This window comes from Medicago truncatula, chromosome 6 (genome assembly GCF_003473485.1).
Source record: "Medicago truncatula cultivar Jemalong A17 chromosome 6, MtrunA17r5.0-ANR, whole genome shotgun sequence".
In the NCBI taxonomy this organism is placed as follows: domain Eukaryota; kingdom Viridiplantae; phylum Streptophyta; class Magnoliopsida; order Fabales; family Fabaceae; genus Medicago; species Medicago truncatula.
Window position 1 is genome coordinate 3,980,138 of NC_053047.1, and position 19,806 is coordinate 3,999,943.

The 19,806-nt window shown below is 32.1% G+C and overlaps 2 protein-coding genes and 1 long non-coding RNA gene across 7 annotated transcripts; 1 reads left to right on the top strand and 2 right to left on the bottom strand.

Annotated features, from left to right (window-relative positions):
* Positions 1-2,051: 2,051 nt before the first annotated feature.
* Positions 2,052-8,219, bottom strand: LOC25495313 (SNF1-related protein kinase catalytic subunit alpha KIN10). Of its 2 annotated transcripts, XM_024785742.2 has the most exons (8): positions 7,503-8,218; positions 6,275-6,473; positions 5,560-5,744; positions 5,265-5,447; positions 5,043-5,174; positions 3,610-3,798; positions 2,390-2,557; positions 2,052-2,269 (listed from the first exon to the last, which is right to left on the bottom strand). In XM_024785742.2, exons 2-8 carry the CDS (start codon positions 6,462-6,464, stop codon positions 2,183-2,185), a joined length of 1,134 nt encoding a protein of 377 aa, XP_024641510.1. In that variant the 5' UTR covers positions 6,465-6,473; positions 7,503-8,218; the 3' UTR covers positions 2,052-2,182. The 2 variants fall into 2 exon arrangements, with proteins under 2 accessions (XP_024641510.1, XP_039691025.1); XM_039835091.1 differs by lacking the exon at positions 2,390-2,557 and having other exon boundaries at positions 7,503-8,219.
* A 230-nt stretch (positions 8,220-8,449) lies between these two features.
* Positions 8,450-16,473, bottom strand: LOC11412507 (SNF1-related protein kinase catalytic subunit alpha KIN10). 4 transcript variants are annotated; one of them, XM_003618509.4, is made up of 11 exons: positions 16,315-16,473; positions 14,433-14,631; positions 13,997-14,181; positions 13,734-13,916; positions 13,477-13,608; positions 11,038-11,223; positions 10,777-10,866; positions 10,611-10,694; positions 10,360-10,500; positions 9,783-9,980; positions 8,450-9,040 (listed from the first exon to the last, which is right to left on the bottom strand). In XM_003618509.4, the coding sequence occupies exons 2-11, from the start codon at positions 14,620-14,622 to the stop codon at positions 8,930-8,932; spliced, it is 1,500 nt and encodes a 499-aa protein (XP_003618557.1). In that variant the 5' UTR covers positions 14,623-14,631; positions 16,315-16,473; the 3' UTR covers positions 8,450-8,929. The 4 variants fall into 4 exon arrangements, with proteins under 4 accessions (XP_003618557.1, XP_039691184.1, XP_039691183.1 ...); XM_039835250.1 differs by lacking the exon at positions 16,315-16,473 and adding an exon at positions 15,247-15,269; XM_039835249.1 differs by lacking the exon at positions 16,315-16,473 and adding an exon at positions 15,145-15,204.
* A 1,706-nt stretch (positions 16,474-18,179) lies between these two features.
* LOC120576150 (uncharacterized) lies at positions 18,180-19,529 on the top strand. Its single transcript, XR_005642250.1, has 3 exons — positions 18,180-18,713; positions 18,799-18,864; positions 19,446-19,529. It is a non-coding gene; the product is annotated as an uncharacterized lncRNA (long non-coding RNA).
* The last annotated feature ends 277 nt before the right edge of the window (positions 19,530-19,806 follow it).

Below are 19,806 nucleotides of genomic sequence, written 5' to 3' on the forward strand. Positions count from 1 at the left end.
GAAGCTTCCTCATGCATCAAGGTAGGCTCTATCACAATCATTTTTGCATAAGAACAATCAATTAAAAGCTTAAGATACAACAAAACACTACATTAATTTAGTGTTTCCATTAACTTTTGGTTGGTTGTTTGTTTCTGTGGGCACTTAGTTCATACAAGAATTACTATACATACCCCCAAAGAAGATACAAACAAATGCTGCTTAATTGTTAAGGTCTCTTAAATGGTCAAGATCATTACTTCTTTTTTATTTTCGATACTCCCCCAAACTCTCCAACAAGTGGTATTAAAGTTATGGTTATGTAATTTGGTGGTGCGGATCGAGTGGATCTAAGTGTCGCGGATTAAGTATAGCGATGTGAAAGATTTGGACTTAAAAGGAGATTGTTGGAATTCAAGTGTGAGTTGTTAGTCTTATATCGGCTATAAGTAAGTTAATATATATATATATATATATATATATATATATATATATATATATATATATATATAACTCTCACTTTTCATATATATTAAAAAAATTGCTAGTATAAGATACAAATTATGATTTCATTCATCACCTAGCTTAACTGACAACGTCGAGATTATTAAACTGAACACTTTCTGTGGTTATACCCGAGTTCAAACCTAAAATCTCTCTTTAATGTGCGTAAGCTTTCAAGCGGTGTTTGTCACATATAAAAAAACATTTGCTTCAATTCTAGACTTATAGTGAAATGGATTCTTCTGATTTCTCAATTAGCTTCCACGTGGTAGAAGAGCATTGAACAATGACATGTTCATTTTGGAGACATTTACCCATCTACCATGCCCTACACCTGCACACGATCAAGTCAAACTTATATCTAAGATATTTCTTGTTATTATTATAAAAATGATTAAACAACTCTCTAATTATTCGATCATTTCTAAGAAAGATGAAGCATATTCTGTTATGCTAGCAATTGATTCTCCTAATGAGAATATAAAAAACAAGCAGCACACGATGGAGAATTTGTTTGCAAGTGCTAATTTTATATTTCTCATAATTGAAAATTTATAGCTCCATGTATTTTTTTAATCATAAAATGACATGCACACTTTTTGGTGATTGGGACTTGTATATCAATAATTCAATATTGAGGATGATAAAATAAGTTAATTGTTTTGTACAAAAAAAAATATGACAGTAGTTAACTTTTTGTTTTTCCAATAGGCAGTAGTTAATATCAATGAGATGAGATGAATGATACCAAAAACTAAATAAATTATATGGGTTTATGAAATATATATTTTTAAGCATAGATTATCTTATTTCTCAAAAACAAATAGAGTGTTCCGTTACGATATTGAAAAAACCTAACTTCTACGTAAAATAGAGACGAGTCTTAAACGTAGGATCAATGTTCCTCATCGTAAAATCTCTCTTATTTATTACTTATTGTATTTTGGGCACCTTCACGAGAGAGTCACTGTAACACCACCGTAGGTGAATTTCAAACACCATTTTCAGTCCTATTTGAAGTACGAAGTTAAAGGTGTTTAAATTATTTTCATTTCACAAAATAACTTTCAGATATGAAGATTTTTATGGAACCTATTTAATTTATAAAAAAAAATGTCATTCACTTTTAAATCCAAAGTTTCTCTGAAGTTCTATACTTTTTATGGTTTTGATTAAGCCCTATTCCAAAAGTACCTTAATTAACACATTTCAAGTTACACAATTTTGCTAAGTTAAACTGGTTTTGACCATTCAATGATGTCAAACTGTATCCACCATCACATGAAACATATTATAATATCTTCATCCACTAAAAGTGATAATACATAGAAACATAACATTAAGAAAGCTATATTTTGAAGAACGAAGAGAAAGCTTAATAGCACAAATGTTCAATGATCATGATTTAGAATTCACGGGGGGCCACACATTGCATTATGTTGTTTGATTGAGAATGGTGAGGTTGAAGATAGTGTAAAAAAATATGACGCGGAGACGCCAGTTATCCTAAAATTATTTGGTTGAAAATTCGCTCTTCAACTTTGATGATCTAAATTCGATACTCTGACTCACCATAAATATAAAAGATATGACGTAGATATTATCAAAAAATTTGTGGTCCTATTTGATACGATGGACAAAAGTGAACTAGACCATCATAGATCATTTTAGAATATACATAGTAATCAAATGACAAGTTTCAAATTTTCTCTTCTAAGGTCTTTGTCACCATGTTTGAATCATTGTCACCATTGTGAATCTTTTCAAACTTTAGCAAATTTGTATCCTGAAAATCACAAATTCAAATTCACAACACATCAATATGCTTATAAGTTATATCTAACATAGAATGTAAAATTCTTTCTAAGATGGATAACACTCAAATAATATGCAATGCCAAACAAACCTCTCTCGAGAAAACCCTAGTTGATGTATAAAACTTTTCATCAAAATATCGAGAGCAAATCTTTGCAAGCTTTTGTGGTAGTAACAAACTTAGCCTCGAAAGTATATAGAACAAAACATTTTTGCAATCTAGACCATCAAGCCGTAGCTTCTCCTCCTCCTCTTCAAGCTGTAATCATAGTTAAATATATCATATCTCACCTTAACAGCAAATTTTATTTAAAAATCAAATCTCTGCTCAAGACGAATAAAGACGGAATATCCGAAATAAACTCGATAAAAAACACCCCTACACACCACATCTAGCCACGTCATGCCTTCAACACCATATCTCACCATGTATATGTTAAGGGTCCGTTTGATGGTCATGATAGAATAAAGATAGGATAAACATTTATCCCATCATGTGTTTGATGCACACATGATAATAAATAAGATATGATATATATCACAATTAAATGACAAAATTACTCTTATTATCAATTACATATTTTAACTTTGTTTCAATTTAATATAACCCAAAACAAAAGCAATTAGCATATCTTCAAAATTAATCTCTGCACAAACGTTATTTTATCAACATATTCTTCTATCTTTTGAAGCAAAAGGGATTTCAATATGATTTTTTTTATTTAAAAGAACACGTATTTATTCTATTTGTTCAATTGATTCAAAAGGTTTGAACTTTTTTTTGTTTAATTGAAAACTGATGTGCTTGAGTTAAGGGGAATTTTATATTTTCAATGTCACGGCAATCATCAATTGAAAAATTGAGATCGAACAAAAATAAAAAAGAAGAATCAATAAAAAAGAAAGAAGAGAAATCTATCAAAAAGAGGAATAATAAAAATCTATCAGAAATAAAAATTGACCGTCAAACAAAAGGATATGATATATCAGGGATAGAAAATATAAAGAAATAATTTATCATATCCTATTGGTGCATCAAACAAAAGATTAAAACAGGATATGATATATATTTCTTATCCTGACTCTCTATCCTAACCATCAAACGCACTCTAAATACATTGAAAATATAAAATATTTAGATTTTATCTATTCAAAGCAAACAAAAATTTAAAAATGAAAAGTAAAATGACACAAGCTTGCTAGTAGATTTTCGTCATACAAGCCAAAGAAGGGTTTTCAGGAAAATAAAAAGAGAAATTGAAAAATCGAACAAAACATGAACCAAAAATCAGCAAGCATTGAAAACCAAACCTTTTTGGATTGTTGCACTTTATCTAGTAATGGTGGCATTGCCATATAATGAGGCATAGAAATTTGGAACCAAGGGTGTTGGTGTATTTCAAGTATGGTAATCCTCTTCGTTGGATCCACCTCAAGCAGCTTTGTAATCAAATCACTAGCACCAGGTGATATATAACTAGGAATAGTGTATATGCCACCCTATGTAAAGATGAACACAGAAACATGATTAAATCTCTTTGTTGACAATATAATGGAAGAGACAAATTCCATTAGAATAAAGGGATTCTCGTAAAGAAGTATCTCAAAGGTATGAATACCACAATTAACCACACAAAATTGAACTACCTTACATGTTAATAATCCTCTCAAAACAAAAGTTAATGATAATATTTTTTTTTTATCTAAACATGCTAATAATAATTAAAAAAAAATTATCCATATGGGGTTGGTTTAACTATCTTAGAGTTTGCTCCTCTCAAGGTCTTAGGTTTGATTTCCTCTGATGTCAACTTCATGGAAAGTCCATACAAAGCTTTGTTTTGGCTTAAATTGAGGCCCTCACAAGTGGATTTTGGAATTGGTCCCCTTGAATTAGTTGATTCTTAAATACTGAGTTTTCAAAAATAATAATAATTAATTCTCTTAAAATTATTATTGTTGTTGTTGAAATGTGTCTCAAAATTGATGTTGAAGTCTGAAGAAATCGTGGCACGTGAGCATGGATCCTGACACGATTTCGAGTGTGTTTCTAGGAGGCTGTCACTGGAAAAATTGTGGCACGATGCAGGAGCAATGTGGCACAATGCAGTGTATAAGTTCCAGTATTGTACTATTACCAACTCCAACGTGGCATGATGGGCTGGCAAACATTGCACGATGACGCGGGGTCTGAACACAACATAAGACTTCATTCTTCATGTTTTTTAGGGAGGCTTTAAGAGAGAGAAACTTGAGAAATCAATGGAGGTAACTTTTGGATTGAGAGTCTATGGTGACTGGTGAGGGTTCTCTTGAGTTGGGAAACATTTGTAAACACCTAGGGTGAGTGAAAATCATTGAGTGTCTTGTTTATTGGAGAGATTGGGAAAATGGTAGAAATTAGGGTTTGTTCTTTATGAGCTTGTTGAAGCTAATTTCTTGTAATCATTTTATATCTCTTTGTAAATAACTCATTGATAGTGGATTGGAGAGATCAATTTCTACCCCAAAGTAGGTGGACCGAACTAGGTAAGCATTTCTTGGTGTGTTTGTTTCTCTTCTCTCTTTATCTTTTACTCGTGGTTTTGTTTTTTTCACTTGATTCTTAGATTAGATCTAGGTTTGCTAGTGTTATTGTTTGAAGTTACTTTGATATTGGTTACTACTTTCTTTAACTTCACACATATAAGATTATTGGTGTGAATTTTGAGTCCAAATTCACAATAATTATCATCAATGTGTACCTTTATTTTTTTGTAGAGGGTGGGAATATTTTCATCATCAAAAGGAAGAGCACCGCATAGAAGTGCATACAGTAACGTACCACAATTCCAAATATCTACCTTGGATCCATCATATAACTTCCCAGAGATAACCTGTGAAAAAAAATAGTTTGATCAAAACAATTACCTCAATTTTTTAATAAAATTACAATCCAATTTTATTTAAAATCAAACAATACAAACCTCAGGAGCTGCATAGTTAAGACTTCCACATCTTGTCTTAAGTAACTGACCATGTTGCATTGTGTTGCTCAAGCCAAAATCAGTAATCTTGATATTGAATTTTGAGTCCAAAAGTATAGTTTCAGGCTTTAAGTCTCTATGAGCCACCATATTGTTGTGACAATGCTGTACCCCGGAGATTATCTGATTATGGTATAAGCATTTAATTAAGTTGTTTATCCAAACAGGATCAAATGCCCACCATTCATGTGGTAGGGAGAACGAAGGAGAGAATCCAAATCCGTAGAGTTTATACCTGCTGAAAAAATTTGCGCGCTTCATCTTCGTGCAACCTACCCTTTTCTACTATGTAATCAAAAAGCTCCCCAGATTCCATATACTCCATAATAACATATATATTCGTTAGGGTTTCTATCACCTCATAAACTTGTATAATGTGAGGATGCCTTAACAATTTTAAAGTATTAATTTCTCTTCTTACTGCAACAAATTGAAGAATTAAAATATTGTAAGCAATCTTCTTCAAAAAAATTATTGTAAGTGTCTATAATCAACTCCAGAATTAAATTGTAAATGCTCATAATTGATATAGATACATATCATGTTCTTGAAGTTTACAATTAAATTGCTAGTGCTCATAAGGTGTTTGTAATTGATTGACAATGTAAAAAGATGAACATTGATTGTGCATCAAAACTAATCACTAAGTTTAATAACTATACATAAATAGTATAATCACATTTCATTATATTGGTACATCACAATGTTACTTCTCAAAACTAATTGACACTAAGATTATGAAATATGTTTGTACATATGCATAATTTTTTTACAATAATACTCGCAGATCCTATTTATAAGGAATTTTTAAGTCAACAAAAGAAAATATATTTAAATAAAAATTTGGATTAAATATATCGATTTTTGTAGACCAAAACGTCTTTTATAAATAAGATCAGAGGGAGTAGTTACCATACTCGAAAATTGTTGACATACAAATAACATGGTACCTTTTTCTTCCATTTGTGTATTCTCTTTCCAACGGCAATCAATGAGATATATGGCAACTTTTTCACCAGTCAATACATTCTCTGCTAACCTCACCTTGCCAGAGGACCAATGGTACAATGTCTTCACCAATTTATAATTTGTTAGACATATGTCTACACTTCCTCCAACAATGCTATTTGATCCGTCCATTTTCAAAATCTAGAGGAAATTTCATGGGGGAAAATTTAATGAAAATTAAACACATAATCATGGATGTACACATACAAAATAGATTTAAGACTTTCACACATCATAAGACTTGTTGTTCAAACAATTGTCGTTCAAAAAAATATGTATCTTCTTGATTTGTCATGACAAGAGAACAAGAGATTTTCATGATTTTTGTTATATTAATAAAGAGCTCTTGTAATCATTTAGTGGGGGTTTGGATGCCCATTTGCACCTTGAATATCACGTTTTGATGCATTTTTAGATGTGAAAATGGAAAAGCCACAATATGTAGCGCCTTCATGGCTGAAGCACGTTTAGAGCAATTGTGTGGTGGTTTCAAACAAGCACTTATTGCATCAAAATATTTTTGAATAGATATATACACTATGAAAGTTATATTTTACAATGTCAATCAATTATAATGATCAAATCATTAAAAGTGTTTCACTTTAATCATAACTATTTTGAAGTCACATATATGATTAGGTTATGATTTGCTGAGCGTATAAACGTGTTTTAACAATATATCAAAATCAAACTCTTTCTAAATTAGCATTAGTCGAATTATTATCAAGTATTTAAAGGGAATAATGATTTCCAATTAGCTTCTAAAAAACTATAATTATAATTACTTTCATTCATGAATAAAAAGTTGTTTTTATTATTGTGATCAAACAAAAACTGACTTTTGCTTTGTATAAAAAATAAAATAAAAAATTACATAGATTGAAAAATTGTTCTTTTCAAAAAGATTAAACAAACAGCTCAAAATTCTGCATAAGAAGTTTCATATGGGAAAAATTAAATAAAATAAGTTTACAATTGAATCTGCTAATTTACTGAATGGTCAAACAGGCTAAATAAATTGGTGAATTTCCTGGGAAAGTCTAAAATGGATCATCAAATTTGAAGGTAAATCCTAGCCTATAGTTCAAAAATTTGGAAGGATTGCAGTTGCCTAAACATTATGATAAGAAATTAACAAAAGGGAAGGAACTAATAAGAAGAGTACAGTACCTGTAGAGTAAATGAGTACTTAGGATTGGTATATAGAAACTGATAATAATTGAGTTTGAGGAAACAGTGAGAAATTGGAAGAATCCACAAGTCTAATAATAAAATGAAGGAAGAAACAAAAACTAAAAAACAACTATGTAAAAAACAAAGATAACTAGTGAAGAAAACAAAGAAAGTAATAATATTTTCTTTCTTCTAATTGGCTTGCGTCTGATTTCAGGTAACATCTACATACCGTTGATTCTAACGAGTCATCATTGTTCATATTTATTTACTTTTCTACCAATTGGATAAAGATCATCTCCATTTATAAAAATAAATAGAAGATGCCAGTTAGAAAGAGATACACACAATAGAATGTTTGTTTGATGTGCTCATCCATTCAAAAAGAAAGAATGTTTGTTGTTCTCATTCATCATTTGATTAAAAACAAACTAAGATTGGACATAATTTCCCCTTCTCCTGCATATTATTATTACGTGTCGACCTAGTCGTGATGCTCAGTTCCTTGACGTCCAACTCACTTTTAAAAAAAAAAGATTAAATCAAACTAATCATACAAATTCTTTTGTTCTAAAATTTAGTTTCTTTTTGTTTTTGTAACTTTGTTAAACAAGTCTCATGAGTTTTCATATGTTATGATATCAAATGTCTCAACTACTCTTAACATAACTTAGACTCTTTTTTCCATTTCCTCTAAAGCTACATTAATAATAGCATACAAAAATACACCTTTTTGTTTTTATGAAAAGATATACAAAATCTAATCAGACTTTAATTATGTTCTTGGCATATTTTCAAAATATACGCATAAATAACATGTTAAAATATTTTATTCCTGGTAGATATATTTTTCCTCCAAAGACATTCATCCATACACTAACTTCTAAATCGAATCAAAGACATAATGAATACTTAAAACTTGTCGATCATAAAATATTTACAAATCACACCCAAAAAAGCATTCTACCATTAAGTTTTTTATTTTTAAAAACAATAATAAAAGTAACAAATATGAGCAGTCAAATTACACAAGCATACCAGCAATATGTAATGCAAGGCGAGTGGGGAGAAAAAGCTAGTCTGCAAGCTCATGTTCGACGCAGATTAAGCAAACAACCCCACAGCATCCCGGTAATAAATTGTCGATTACAACATTAGGTCAATGCCATAAATAACTGTGTCTAATGAGGAATATTCTTCAAATAAATTCCCAGAGATTTCACAGGATTGAAAAACACAATTCACTGTGAAAAGGGGAGTGAATACCAATTATAGGATTGCCCCATAATCATGATCAACCGATTAAAAACTGGAGGTATACTAGAAAGTACAAAGATAAGTTCAGCCCATACTGAAAAGGAAATTATATGTACAACATACGCTTATTCACATCAAGTCCCTCATGTGAGTGCACTATATTCGCACTACAGAACACGAAGCTGCGCAAGGAAGGCAGCACAAAGATCCAAGAAAAGAAACTGGGGTCCCTCAAGTCTTTGAAGATCAAGCAGATATTTCTCCTGAGTTTTGTACAGCTGTAAAAGATATTAACAAATGTTTGAGAATGTTCATGAGAAAAAAGTACAGAAAAATTAGTCATCAAAAAGAGAGTATCAATCTTCAGACATAAAAGTAAGCTATGAAGTGTGTAATTGTTTTCCAGTTAGCATTATAATTCGCGAGCTTGTAAACGGAGAAGCGATAACTAACTATGAAGCATTGACACATACACTGAATATGACACATAACACTAACACGTAAGTACCAATAAGAATTTAAAAAATGAAAGTGATAGAATTTGACTCCGACACGAGTTGGACACCAGACACACTTTTAATATAAAGTACCAGTGCTACGTAGACAACTAGTTCGTTGGACACCAGACACACTTTCAATATAAAGTACCGGTGCTACATGGACAACTAATTCAATCCTGGTTAAATGCAAGTTGGCTTCTTTTCTAATAGATTCCAAAACACAATATTTCTATAAGAAATTATTTGATTGCATGCCAAAAGAACAAAAAAATAGCAACAGCCAACAATGACTTAAGCATGTCAATCAAATTGTCTTGTACTAAAAAATAGGAGGTTGGAGGAAGATTTTTTTTTTTTAAGACCCTTCAACTTGGGGTTCAAACTACTAATGTTTAGCAAAGGGTTCTGCATGTTCATGTAAATCAATGAATGACAATGAAAAAGTTAATACCACACCGGCAATTAAACAATTCGTTTAAATCGAAATGCAACATAGATTAGGGTTTATCGGGATAACTACCTGCAGTTCAAACTTGACTACAGTTGTCTTAGGAACAGCTTCGTTCTCAATAATGCTGTCATTTCCTCCATGATGACCAGGGATGCCAACGGCCCATCTGCACTTCATGTTATAGGGTCCAATTTTTTTCCAACAGACATTCAGTTCTTGCAGAGCTTTAAGGACTTCGGTCATTATTTCACGAGGCTGCGCTCGAGACTGTCACATGTCAACAAACAGAACCAACAGCTTAAAGACATCAGTTACAGGTAAACTATTAAAACAAGTACGTCCAAACATCAATTTTTCAGATGACAACTATTGTTAATGACAGCAGATCAATACCAATAATGTCATGTGTTTACACCCAATGTAAAAAAAACGAAGCACATAAGTAACACCAATCAATAAATTTGATAATTCACTCTCAAAAGTGGCACAGAATCAGTTGAAACAATCACAAACATCCAACAATTATTTCATTAAAAGCCACAAATTGTTGCTAGTGATGGTGGAGTAAATTAAAGATGCCAAGCAAAATAAACGGTTACAGAATCCGGTTTCGACATAAAAAAACCAAACAAGTAAAATGCTGCACCTGAAGCCCAAGGGCCCATTTTCTCTCAGCAGGGAACTGTTGCCTCATTCCTACTCCTTGGTAATCAATATATCCTGGAAAGCGGTGTCCAACGACTGGAGAAGCAACTTCACCAGAGTGGATACGGTTCAAACCAGAATCCTGAGAATTCATATCATAAAACCAAAATTATAGACCTTTGGTATAAGATAAACGACTGAATACAGACAACTAATAAAATTGTTAAGTAATTGAAGAGAAAACAAACCGACCATTGTCTCTTGAAACTCAGCACCGAGATAGCCAGTGGAGACACGATAACGGTTGTCCAATAACAAATAGTAAGTCACGGTACCCTGAAATAAATTGATGCAGGTAATAAGAAGCAATCTAGCAGGCAGGTAAGTATGTGTCTATGTGAAAATGAATTGGACAAACCTCATTTTGTACCCTGTTCTTAAGGGAGTCAACCAATGGTTCCCTAGCAAATCCCCTATTAACCACCTCCTGAAGAATCTCCTCATCAATCTGTAAAATCACGACATTGGTTGAAAAGATTTAGGACTATTTAACACAAGCACCATATTTTATGCAACACAACGTAATTATGAGATTCAAAAAACAAGCAAAACCAATTGCAATTCTAGTGTGCCACAGAAATGCAAAAAAGGAAGCAGAACCCTTAAAAAAAACACAAACCTTTTTGGCCTGTTGAAGTGTATCTGGTGGTGGCACAGCCAAATAGCGAGGCAGATGAAGTTGGAACCATGGGTGTTGGCGTATCTCAGGTATGGTCATCCTTTTCATGGGATCCACCACAAGCAACCTCGGTATCAAATCTCTGGCACCAGGAGATAGATGACTAGGAAGAGTATATATCCCACCCTATAAAAAATGAGAAGAGGACTACTTCAGAAGCAAAATAAAAACTATTTCTAAAGGGCATCATTGAAGAGATAAATAATAAACCTGATTTGTGTGATGGGGTTCTTAAAAAAAGCCATCCAATGGGTTAATTCAAAGTTAGTATTAATGGTGCACTTTTAAACATAAAACTGAACTATGTTACATAATGAAATATCTACAGCAACATAGATCATGCATCACAGCTCAGACAGAAAAGAATCATGAGATTGTGTAATGAAATTAGTGCAAAATCGAAAGATGAGTAGAACGGTATAAGTTCCACGATTTTTGATAGGTTGAAGAAAGAAACCGGCAAAAACTTTGGCATATTTCCCCAATTTTTCTTCCGTGTGGAGCACGCCTCCTTCAATCATAAGACCAGAGAGGATGATGAAGACCCCCCTTTCATCAGTAATGAAGAAAACCAAAATTTGAAAAGAAAAAAAAATGCATATAAAACAATTAATCTTCTAACTCAGAAATGAAGAAAACCAAATAATAAATTAAAATACTTCATAAACAAACACTAGACTGGACTGGGCAAGTCAAGGCAAGGCAAGACTGGTACAAACATAGCATAAGTATTCAAAATTGATGGACAAATTCATAGATCATAAGATAATTTCAGAACTCAGCAGAGTATAACAAGTTCAAAATTGATGGAGATATTGACAAATCAAAAGGTTCAAAATTACTAAAGAGTAAAGACTGAAGAATGGTGGGAGTGGGTTCCTCTTGTGGGAGATGGATTCAGCTTGGTAAAGTTTGGTTTACCAAACAAAGTTGGGTTCTTTCACCTCAATGGCCTCTTGGGCTCATTGCCAACTGGCAACAATGGATTTGTCTGTGTTTTCTAGTTCTGATTTTGTTTATGTAGGGAGTTATATTATGGAGTTGAGACTCGATATACCCTGACTCACCTCCTTTGCAGATGGATATACGGTGGAATTTTAGATATATCTCTGAAGTTGAGTGCTGCAATTTGGAGGTTAATGTTTATTGTCTAATTCATGAGGATAGAAAAAAGGTGTAAGACACTAAACTATTGTAATTGGGGCTTGTAAAATGATAACTGTTGTAATTTTAGGCATGCCTGAAGAAAATGAACAACCTAGGGTGGTTATTTTCAAACCTCCTCAAACATGCGAGTCAATAGTGAAGAGAGACTGAAACAAGAGAAATAGTGGTTTTCTCTTTCTCGGTTAGATAAGAAATAGAGAAGAGAGAAGTAAAGCTGATGGGGCCCACTTCTTTTTACAATATTCGAGAGCATGTACGACCTAATTTGAAAATACATAAATGCAAATAATTTTTGTTATTATGTATGAAATTACGAAAATGCATGTTATTTACTAAATTTGTATGAGGTGATTGACAACAATAAGTTGATAAGTATTCCATAATAGGAGATTCTATTTTTATAAACGTAAAATATTTTAATGTGACTACAGAAAAAAACAAAATATTTATATAAACATATCTAAAAATACAACGATTATTTGATAACTATTCCATAATAGAAGATGATATATTCATACAAATAAAAATATTATTAATGTGACTACATAAAGAATCAATATATTTATATAAAGGTGTTTTAAAAAACAAATATTCCTTACAAGGAAATAATTAATAAAAAAAATTATACTAATAAATTGAGTAATTTAATTTGATGAGAAATAAAATTTATACAATATGAAATGGTATATACAGTTTGATAATCATTTTACTAACCATGGCACTTGATGGTTCTTTACCAAACAAAGGAACAAAAAACAACCGACTCTTTTGATGTGTAGAGTCAATTTGTGGCATCGTACAGTTCTATCATCTCTAAGTTAATTCGCAAGTTTGATGATCACTTTATTAACCATGGCACTGATGGTTCTTTACCTCCCACTTGTTTTCCTTTTGTCCATCTTCATCTGTGGCTACTGACCTCAATTAGTTTAATACAATTATTGTTTTTGTTGGTGTTGTTGTTAATATGTAGACTTGGGTCATTGAGGATTATTTATTCTAACAAAAGTTAATAATGTACTAGTAATATACTGATTCAATGTTTAACCTAGTGTTGTTTCTCAAAACAGACTTATCTATGCAACAGTTGAGTTAGGCCCAAACCCAACATCCAATCAATATGACATGGCAGTGGTGGGCAATAAAATCTATTGGTCCTTGCAAAATCACAAAACAGAGGAAAAACAAAAAAAAACAAAAAAGAAATTATACCTTTATTTTTTTGAAGAGGTTGGGAATATTTTCATCATCAAAAGGTAGAGTGCCACAGAGAAGTGCATATAAAATTACACCACAGCTCCAAACATCTACCTCAGGTCCAGCATATAATTTCCCAGAGATAACCTACAAAAAATAACAGTTTGACCAAGAACTGAGAATCATAGGAGGAAGAAAAGGTAGATTATCAAAATGAACATCAACCATAATAACTTGTTCAATTAAAATTTAAAATCCGTAGACGTGCAAACCTCGGGAGCTGCATAGTTAGGGCTTCCACAACTTGTCTTAAGAAAGTGGCCATCACGCATGATGTTGCTCAGGCCAAAATCAGCAATCTTGACACTCCATTTTGAGTCCAAAAGTAAATTCTCAGGCTTCAAGTCTCTATGAACTACCATATTCCTATGACAGTATTCCACACCAGATATTATCTGCATTCAAAGTAGAAGTTAGATTAAATACTCTATGACAAGTATAAGCTTCTCAAGTATGCAAAAAAAAGTAATTATACCTGCTGGAAGAAACTGCGGGCTTCATCTTCTTGTAGCCTACCCTTTTCTACAATGTAATCAAAGAGCTCTCCGGATTTCACATACTCCATCACAACATAAATGTCTGTAGGGGTTTCCACAACCTCATAAAGGCGTATGATGTGATGGTGCATGAACAATCTTAAAATCTTAATTTCTCTTCTCACTGCAACAGATTGAAGAAAAAAAAATACTGTAAGCATATTTAATCGATCAAGACTTGGCTGCAGCAAAAACACAGAATTTGAAAACTATAGCTTAAGAAAATCAATTATCAATATCCAAAAACACACACAATATGTTTTTGAACCTAAGAATAAAAAATTACAGAAAAATAATGGAAAAAACCATAAACAATTAAAATCAAGTCCTGCAATTTTATAGAGCATGAGTCATAGTTATGCAAGGGATCCATACCCTTCTCTTCCATTTCCATATTTTTTATCTTCCGGCGATTGAGAATCTTAATGGCAACTTTGTGCCCAGTCAGTACATGCTCCGCAATTTTTACTTTGCCAAACGAGCCAATTCCAAGTGTTTTCCCCATTTTATAGTTCCGTAGAAATGCATTCACATTTCCACCACCAGGTCCAGCTGATCCATCCATTTTCAAAATCTAGAGGAAAATTCAGAAAGAAGCAATATGAAACTCAGACTCAGAAGCATATGAAAATGGATACACGCGTAAAATACAGATTGGAGCCATCATTGGAAATGAAATCTAATACATAAATGAAAGGATCATATGCAAAGTGATTAAAAAATGCCAACAAATTTAATTGGTGTCCACAGCATAATTTTCCTCTAATAAGTGATGAGTTCTAATCGTGTTTTAAAACACATTTAATAATTTACTTTATTGAGTTAAGGGAATATTTTAACTTTGACTACCTTAAACAATGTATATAACCAGATGCAAACAACAACGATCAGAGAAAGCAAAATAAGTATACTTATTTTCTTTATAAGGCTACAGTATAGCACGTGAAGCCCGTTAATTTCACAGAAAGTATCATCTCATAATTGCCAGCATTTGGTGTACTCAAGAATTATACTTTTTCTTTTATTTAGTTGGTATACAAAATTTTAAATACAATAGAAGAGGTAACAAAAAAGAAGAAATTGACACATCAGATACGCCAAAGAGTGAATCTAAAGCACCAAGGTAACGCATCGAGGTGTTGTCCCTCTAAGTTAGGTGCATGCCCATGGGAACTTTGACAAGCATTACTAGTTCAAACAAGGCATTTCCTATTGGCAGCTGTTAAAAGACCACTATTCTAATTCGCTCGTTCTGATTCTAATAAGGTAAAACAGTCCATCCGGCCCTGTTCAAAAAAATATATTGTTCAGTCTTTTGGCGCCGTTCATCAATTCGATATACAAATTATCAGCACCTCTCGCATAAATGCCACAAAAACCCACTAGGGTTTTGACCTTAAATCCATGTTTAGTTAGTGTACAAAATTCTACCTACCAATAGAATACCATAGAAGAGCCAACAGAAACGAGGAAACCGACACATCAAATACACCAAAGAGAAAATCTAACGCACAAAGTTAACGCACCGAGGTATAGTCCCTTTAAGGTAGGTGCATGCATGTAGGACCTTTGGCAAGCGTTACTAGTTCAAGCAAGGCATTCCTTATAACCACGTCCTAATTTGCTCATTTTTTATTCTAATAAGGTAAAACAGTCCCGCCAACGGTTAATAAAATTATAAAACAAACAGGTACATCTTTGGCGCCTTTCTTCGATTATAGATACAAATCATTAGCACCTCTCGCATTAATACCCCCCAAAACCCTCTAAGGTTTTTACCATTAATCAACCTTTAACCACACCATACTCCCCTCTTCTCAAAAACCTTGACCTTAGATAAAAACCATATTTTTTTCCCTTCCACTACACTTACAACGAATACATGAACCCTCCTCAATACCATAATTTTTTACTACTCAAAAACCATCATCTCATACAATTACCTCAATTTCTTTCAATTTTCTACACTAACCTAAAATCTAACCTTAACAAAATTCAATGATTTTTTTTCCATCTACAATAACACAATTAACAATAAACACATTTCAATTAACAATAATCGAGTAAAAAACTTCAGAAGCTCGAATTGAATGAATTCAAATTGAAAAAAATAAATCAAATCATAAAAATCAAATCTTTGCATGATAAATTCACAAATTCATCAATGAAGCAATCCAGATTCAAAAATCAACGAATCAAAACGAATAACAAATTCACGAAAAGCAGAAAAATAGAGAGAGAGAGAGAGAGGGCTCACCAGAGATTAGAGAGAGAAAATCGAAGTTGCAGAGAGAGAGTGAAGAAAAAAACCCTAAAAAGGTGAAGAATGAATGAAAAGAAACGTGACGATGATTGAAGAAGACGCCAATTAAACGCAGCGTTTTGCACTCTTTTTCCTTTTTTTACATTCCCTATGCAATTTGGTCCTTTTGTCTTTTTTATATTTTTTGTTTGTTTGTGGTAAGAATTGGTGCTTAGCCTTAAAAATGTGTTAGTTTTTGTGAGATCCAATATATGTTTTTAATAAGGAAAATGCTAACAATTGTTAAGATATTGGTTAAGCATTTATACGTAGTAATTTTTATATTAAAATTTATAGAATTATGACTTTAACATGTATTTGACTTATATTTTTAAGGTTTAATTTCTTTTTGAGTATTATTTTCAAGTGAGATTTGAAACATGTGAGATAATGCAGAAAAAAATATGAAAAGAATTATTTTATCATCAAATTTCATCACGATATTAATTGAAATATTTAAAAATGGCATACAATAAAGTGATTAGTGAGATATTATGATGTAATCTTTTATTTTAGGGAAATATTATAATGTAATATGATCGAATGACTGTGTAAAAAAATTAGTATGTATTCTTTATACTCAAGTTTACTTTGTAATGAAAAATAATAAAAAAATATTGGGAAGTAATGAAAAATCACAAAAATATGTATATAAGACATGACAAAATGGATAGCTCATGCTCATCTTATCTTAATAATACAAATGCAATAAAATCTTCAACAAAACCCTAGCACAACCCTAGCATTTTGATCTGCATTTTTACCGGATTGTCTTTGTTTGGGCTCCAAACTGCAAGCATTTTAAAAAAAGCAAAATGATAATCTTACCCTTCTAGAAACACTCAAGCTTCCCAATTATTATTTTGGTTCTGATGGTTGTGTTCTTTGGGTTTTCAGGTTGCGAATCTGATGCGATTAGAAGGGATTATGTTTGGATTGAGCATGTTGATGATGGTTGGGGTCCTGCAGTGTATTCACAGAGGAAATCTTCAACCAATCAAAGTATGTATAGTTACAATCATATCTTTGCAGTTTTGATTACTGATTATTTTTTCCCACATTTCCTATTTCCTTTTAGCGTTTTTTGTTTAGTCTACTGCTATATTTGGGAACCTTTAGGTTATGATGGATTGATAACATCAGTTTTAAGAGCTTCTCATAGTGGATGGTTCAATAGGTTTTATAAGTAATATAAGATATATGTATCGTCGTAATTTTCAACAAGTATTGAATATATTTTATTTTTGCAAGTTCAAATCTTATGCAATCAAAGCGTTCAAATTGAATAATCTAATCAGTACCTATATAAAGTTATATATGAAATTTGTTTGATGCAAAATCGGATGAATAGGGGATTGGAAGGGTGACATATATAAGCCATTTCGAAGTTTTCTTGCTAATTCCACGAGAAATTCTCATTGTTTGATTGGATATGAAGTTTGTAATCCAAACATGGTCTCCAAGTCCATGGCCGTAGAGATTGTAGTAGAGATTAATTTGAAATTAACTATGCAAACTGATTGATTTTATTTTGAAGTTGAATTAAAGTTTTAGCTGGGTTGTTAAATATTGTTGATGGAAGATGCAATCAACTTTAACTCAATACTTAGTCTAATAAACGATTCATTTTGAGTTGTGTATTTCATTTAGATATTTTGTCCTCCACGTGATCTTGGTGTTTCTTTGAAAGACCACATAATCTTGCTGAAAGTGGTTGTCTAACCATTATTTTTTGTATAAAAAAAAAAGGTTAATTAAGTAAATGGTCTCTATAAATATTTAGAATTTTATTTTTAGTCCCTACAAAATAAAATCACACTTTTTAGTCCCTTTAAAATTTTCCATCAACATTTTAGTCCTATAAAAAATTTCATCAGCATTTTTCACTAGTACAAAAAACACTTATTACATCTAGGATTTTAAATGGGTTGTTATCCACCTGACTTAAAATGCTGGGTGTAAGGAAAGTTTTTAACTCCTAAAAAAAAATTTCACATTTCATTATCCCTTTTCACTTTCACTTTTCCCTTTCCCCTTTTCACTTTCCCTTTTCCCTTTCCCCTTCACTCCAACACCATCATGAAACCCACTCCACCATTTCACCAAACCAATCCACCAAACCACCAATCGAACTCAATCCACCACCGTGAAAACCCAATCGAACTCAGAACCCAAACCACCACCGTTCTCCCTTTTCCTCCATTTTCAATCATAACCCAATCCCAAACCACCACCGTGAAACCCAAAGTCAGACCCCAAACCACCGTGAAACACCATCTCTGCACCATCGTTGTCTCTCTCCATCGCTGTCTCGCTACATCTTCAACGTCGGTCTCAAATTCCAGATCAAAAAGGTAACATAACTCAAATCCTTTCTTCAACTAACTTCAATCTATGTATTTTTGTTTCAATTTTCATTTTGAAATTGTTTCTCTAAAGCTATCGCACAATCGCCGAGTCGCCGTGAAACCATGTTCCTCTTCGTCGCGACATCGTAATTTCTAGGTAAATCTTCTAATCTCTGTGTTTTTCAATTGTTTAATTGTTTTTTATTTTCGTTTTTGATTTTGAATTGTTGTAGGTAAATTTTAATTGTAATTATCAACTTTGTGTTGAATGGTAATTTTAATTGTTATAGGTAAATTGATTTTCGTTAGAATGGTAATTTTATCTCTGTGTTGAATGGTAATCTCTATGGTTTGGTTAATGGATTGAGAGGGAAAATCATTTTAATTTTTTATTTTTGTTAGAATTGTGATAGTGTCCTGAACACTCTGGTGGTTATGATATTTGAGGTTGGGTTACAGCTGCAGCTGCAGCGCATCTCACATATGATATATTTGTTGTTATGAGAATGTGTTGTATGGTACCTTTTAGTAATTTAAGTTTGATATTTAACATCTATGAAGCACAAACACTAACATGAGATATGACACCAATACATGAACATTAGTAATAATTTGTATGGTGTTTTATTTGTGTCAACACTATCATGTGTCATACATTGGGCATCCCTTCAATCCTATGGCTTGATGTTTACATAGTTTGAAATTTGATTAATGAGCCAATTTGTTCATTTTTTTCAGTTTAATGAAGGGCCTCAATTTCTATTTGTGAAGAAGTGCAATACATACATCCTGGTGAGGTATAAATTTCACATTGACATTCTGAAAACTGGATGCATTTGATTTATTTAAAGTTGAATGAAAGTTAACACTGTTACTTAATCTGTCCTGCATTTGTTTTGGATATTTTACTGAGATTTTTGTTCAATAATATGCTTTTAACTTGTTCATATTTTGGCTTCACTTAAATGGTTTTTGCTTTTTTGCTGAATCTATATTTGTGTATTGAGTTAATGTTAATTATATAGGAAAGTGATTAGACAATCACTACAGAATTTTAAATAGTGGATACTTGCCAGAGTCAAGGCATTAAGAAATTTGC

Excerpts from the sequence above, each read along its gene's own strand:
- LOC25495313 (XM_024785742.2), bottom strand. The coding sequence starts at position 6,464 with ATGGACGGATCAAATAGCATTGTTGGAGGAAGTGTAGACATATGTCTA. Across the intron at positions 2,558-3,609 it reads AAGTGCAACAATCCAAAAAG|CTTGAAGAGGAGGAGGAGAA; the intron begins GTTTGGTTTTCA and ends CTATGATTACAG. Across the intron at positions 2,270-2,389 it reads CTAGGGTTTTCTCGAGAGAG|GATACAAATTTGCTAAAGTT; the intron begins GTTTGTTTGGCA and ends TGTGATTTTCAG.
- LOC11412507 (XM_039835249.1), bottom strand. The coding sequence starts at position 15,189 with ATGCGTTACCTTGGTGCTTTAGATTCACTCTTTGGCGTATCTGAT. Across the intron at positions 13,917-13,996 it reads CCCGCAGTTTCTTCCAGCAG|ATAATATCTGGTGTGGAATA; the intron begins GTATAATTACTT and ends CTTTGAATGCAG. Across the intron at positions 9,981-10,359 it reads AATGGGCCCTTGGGCTTCAG|TCTCGAGCGCAGCCTCGTGA; the intron begins GTGCAGCATTTT and ends GACATGTGACAG.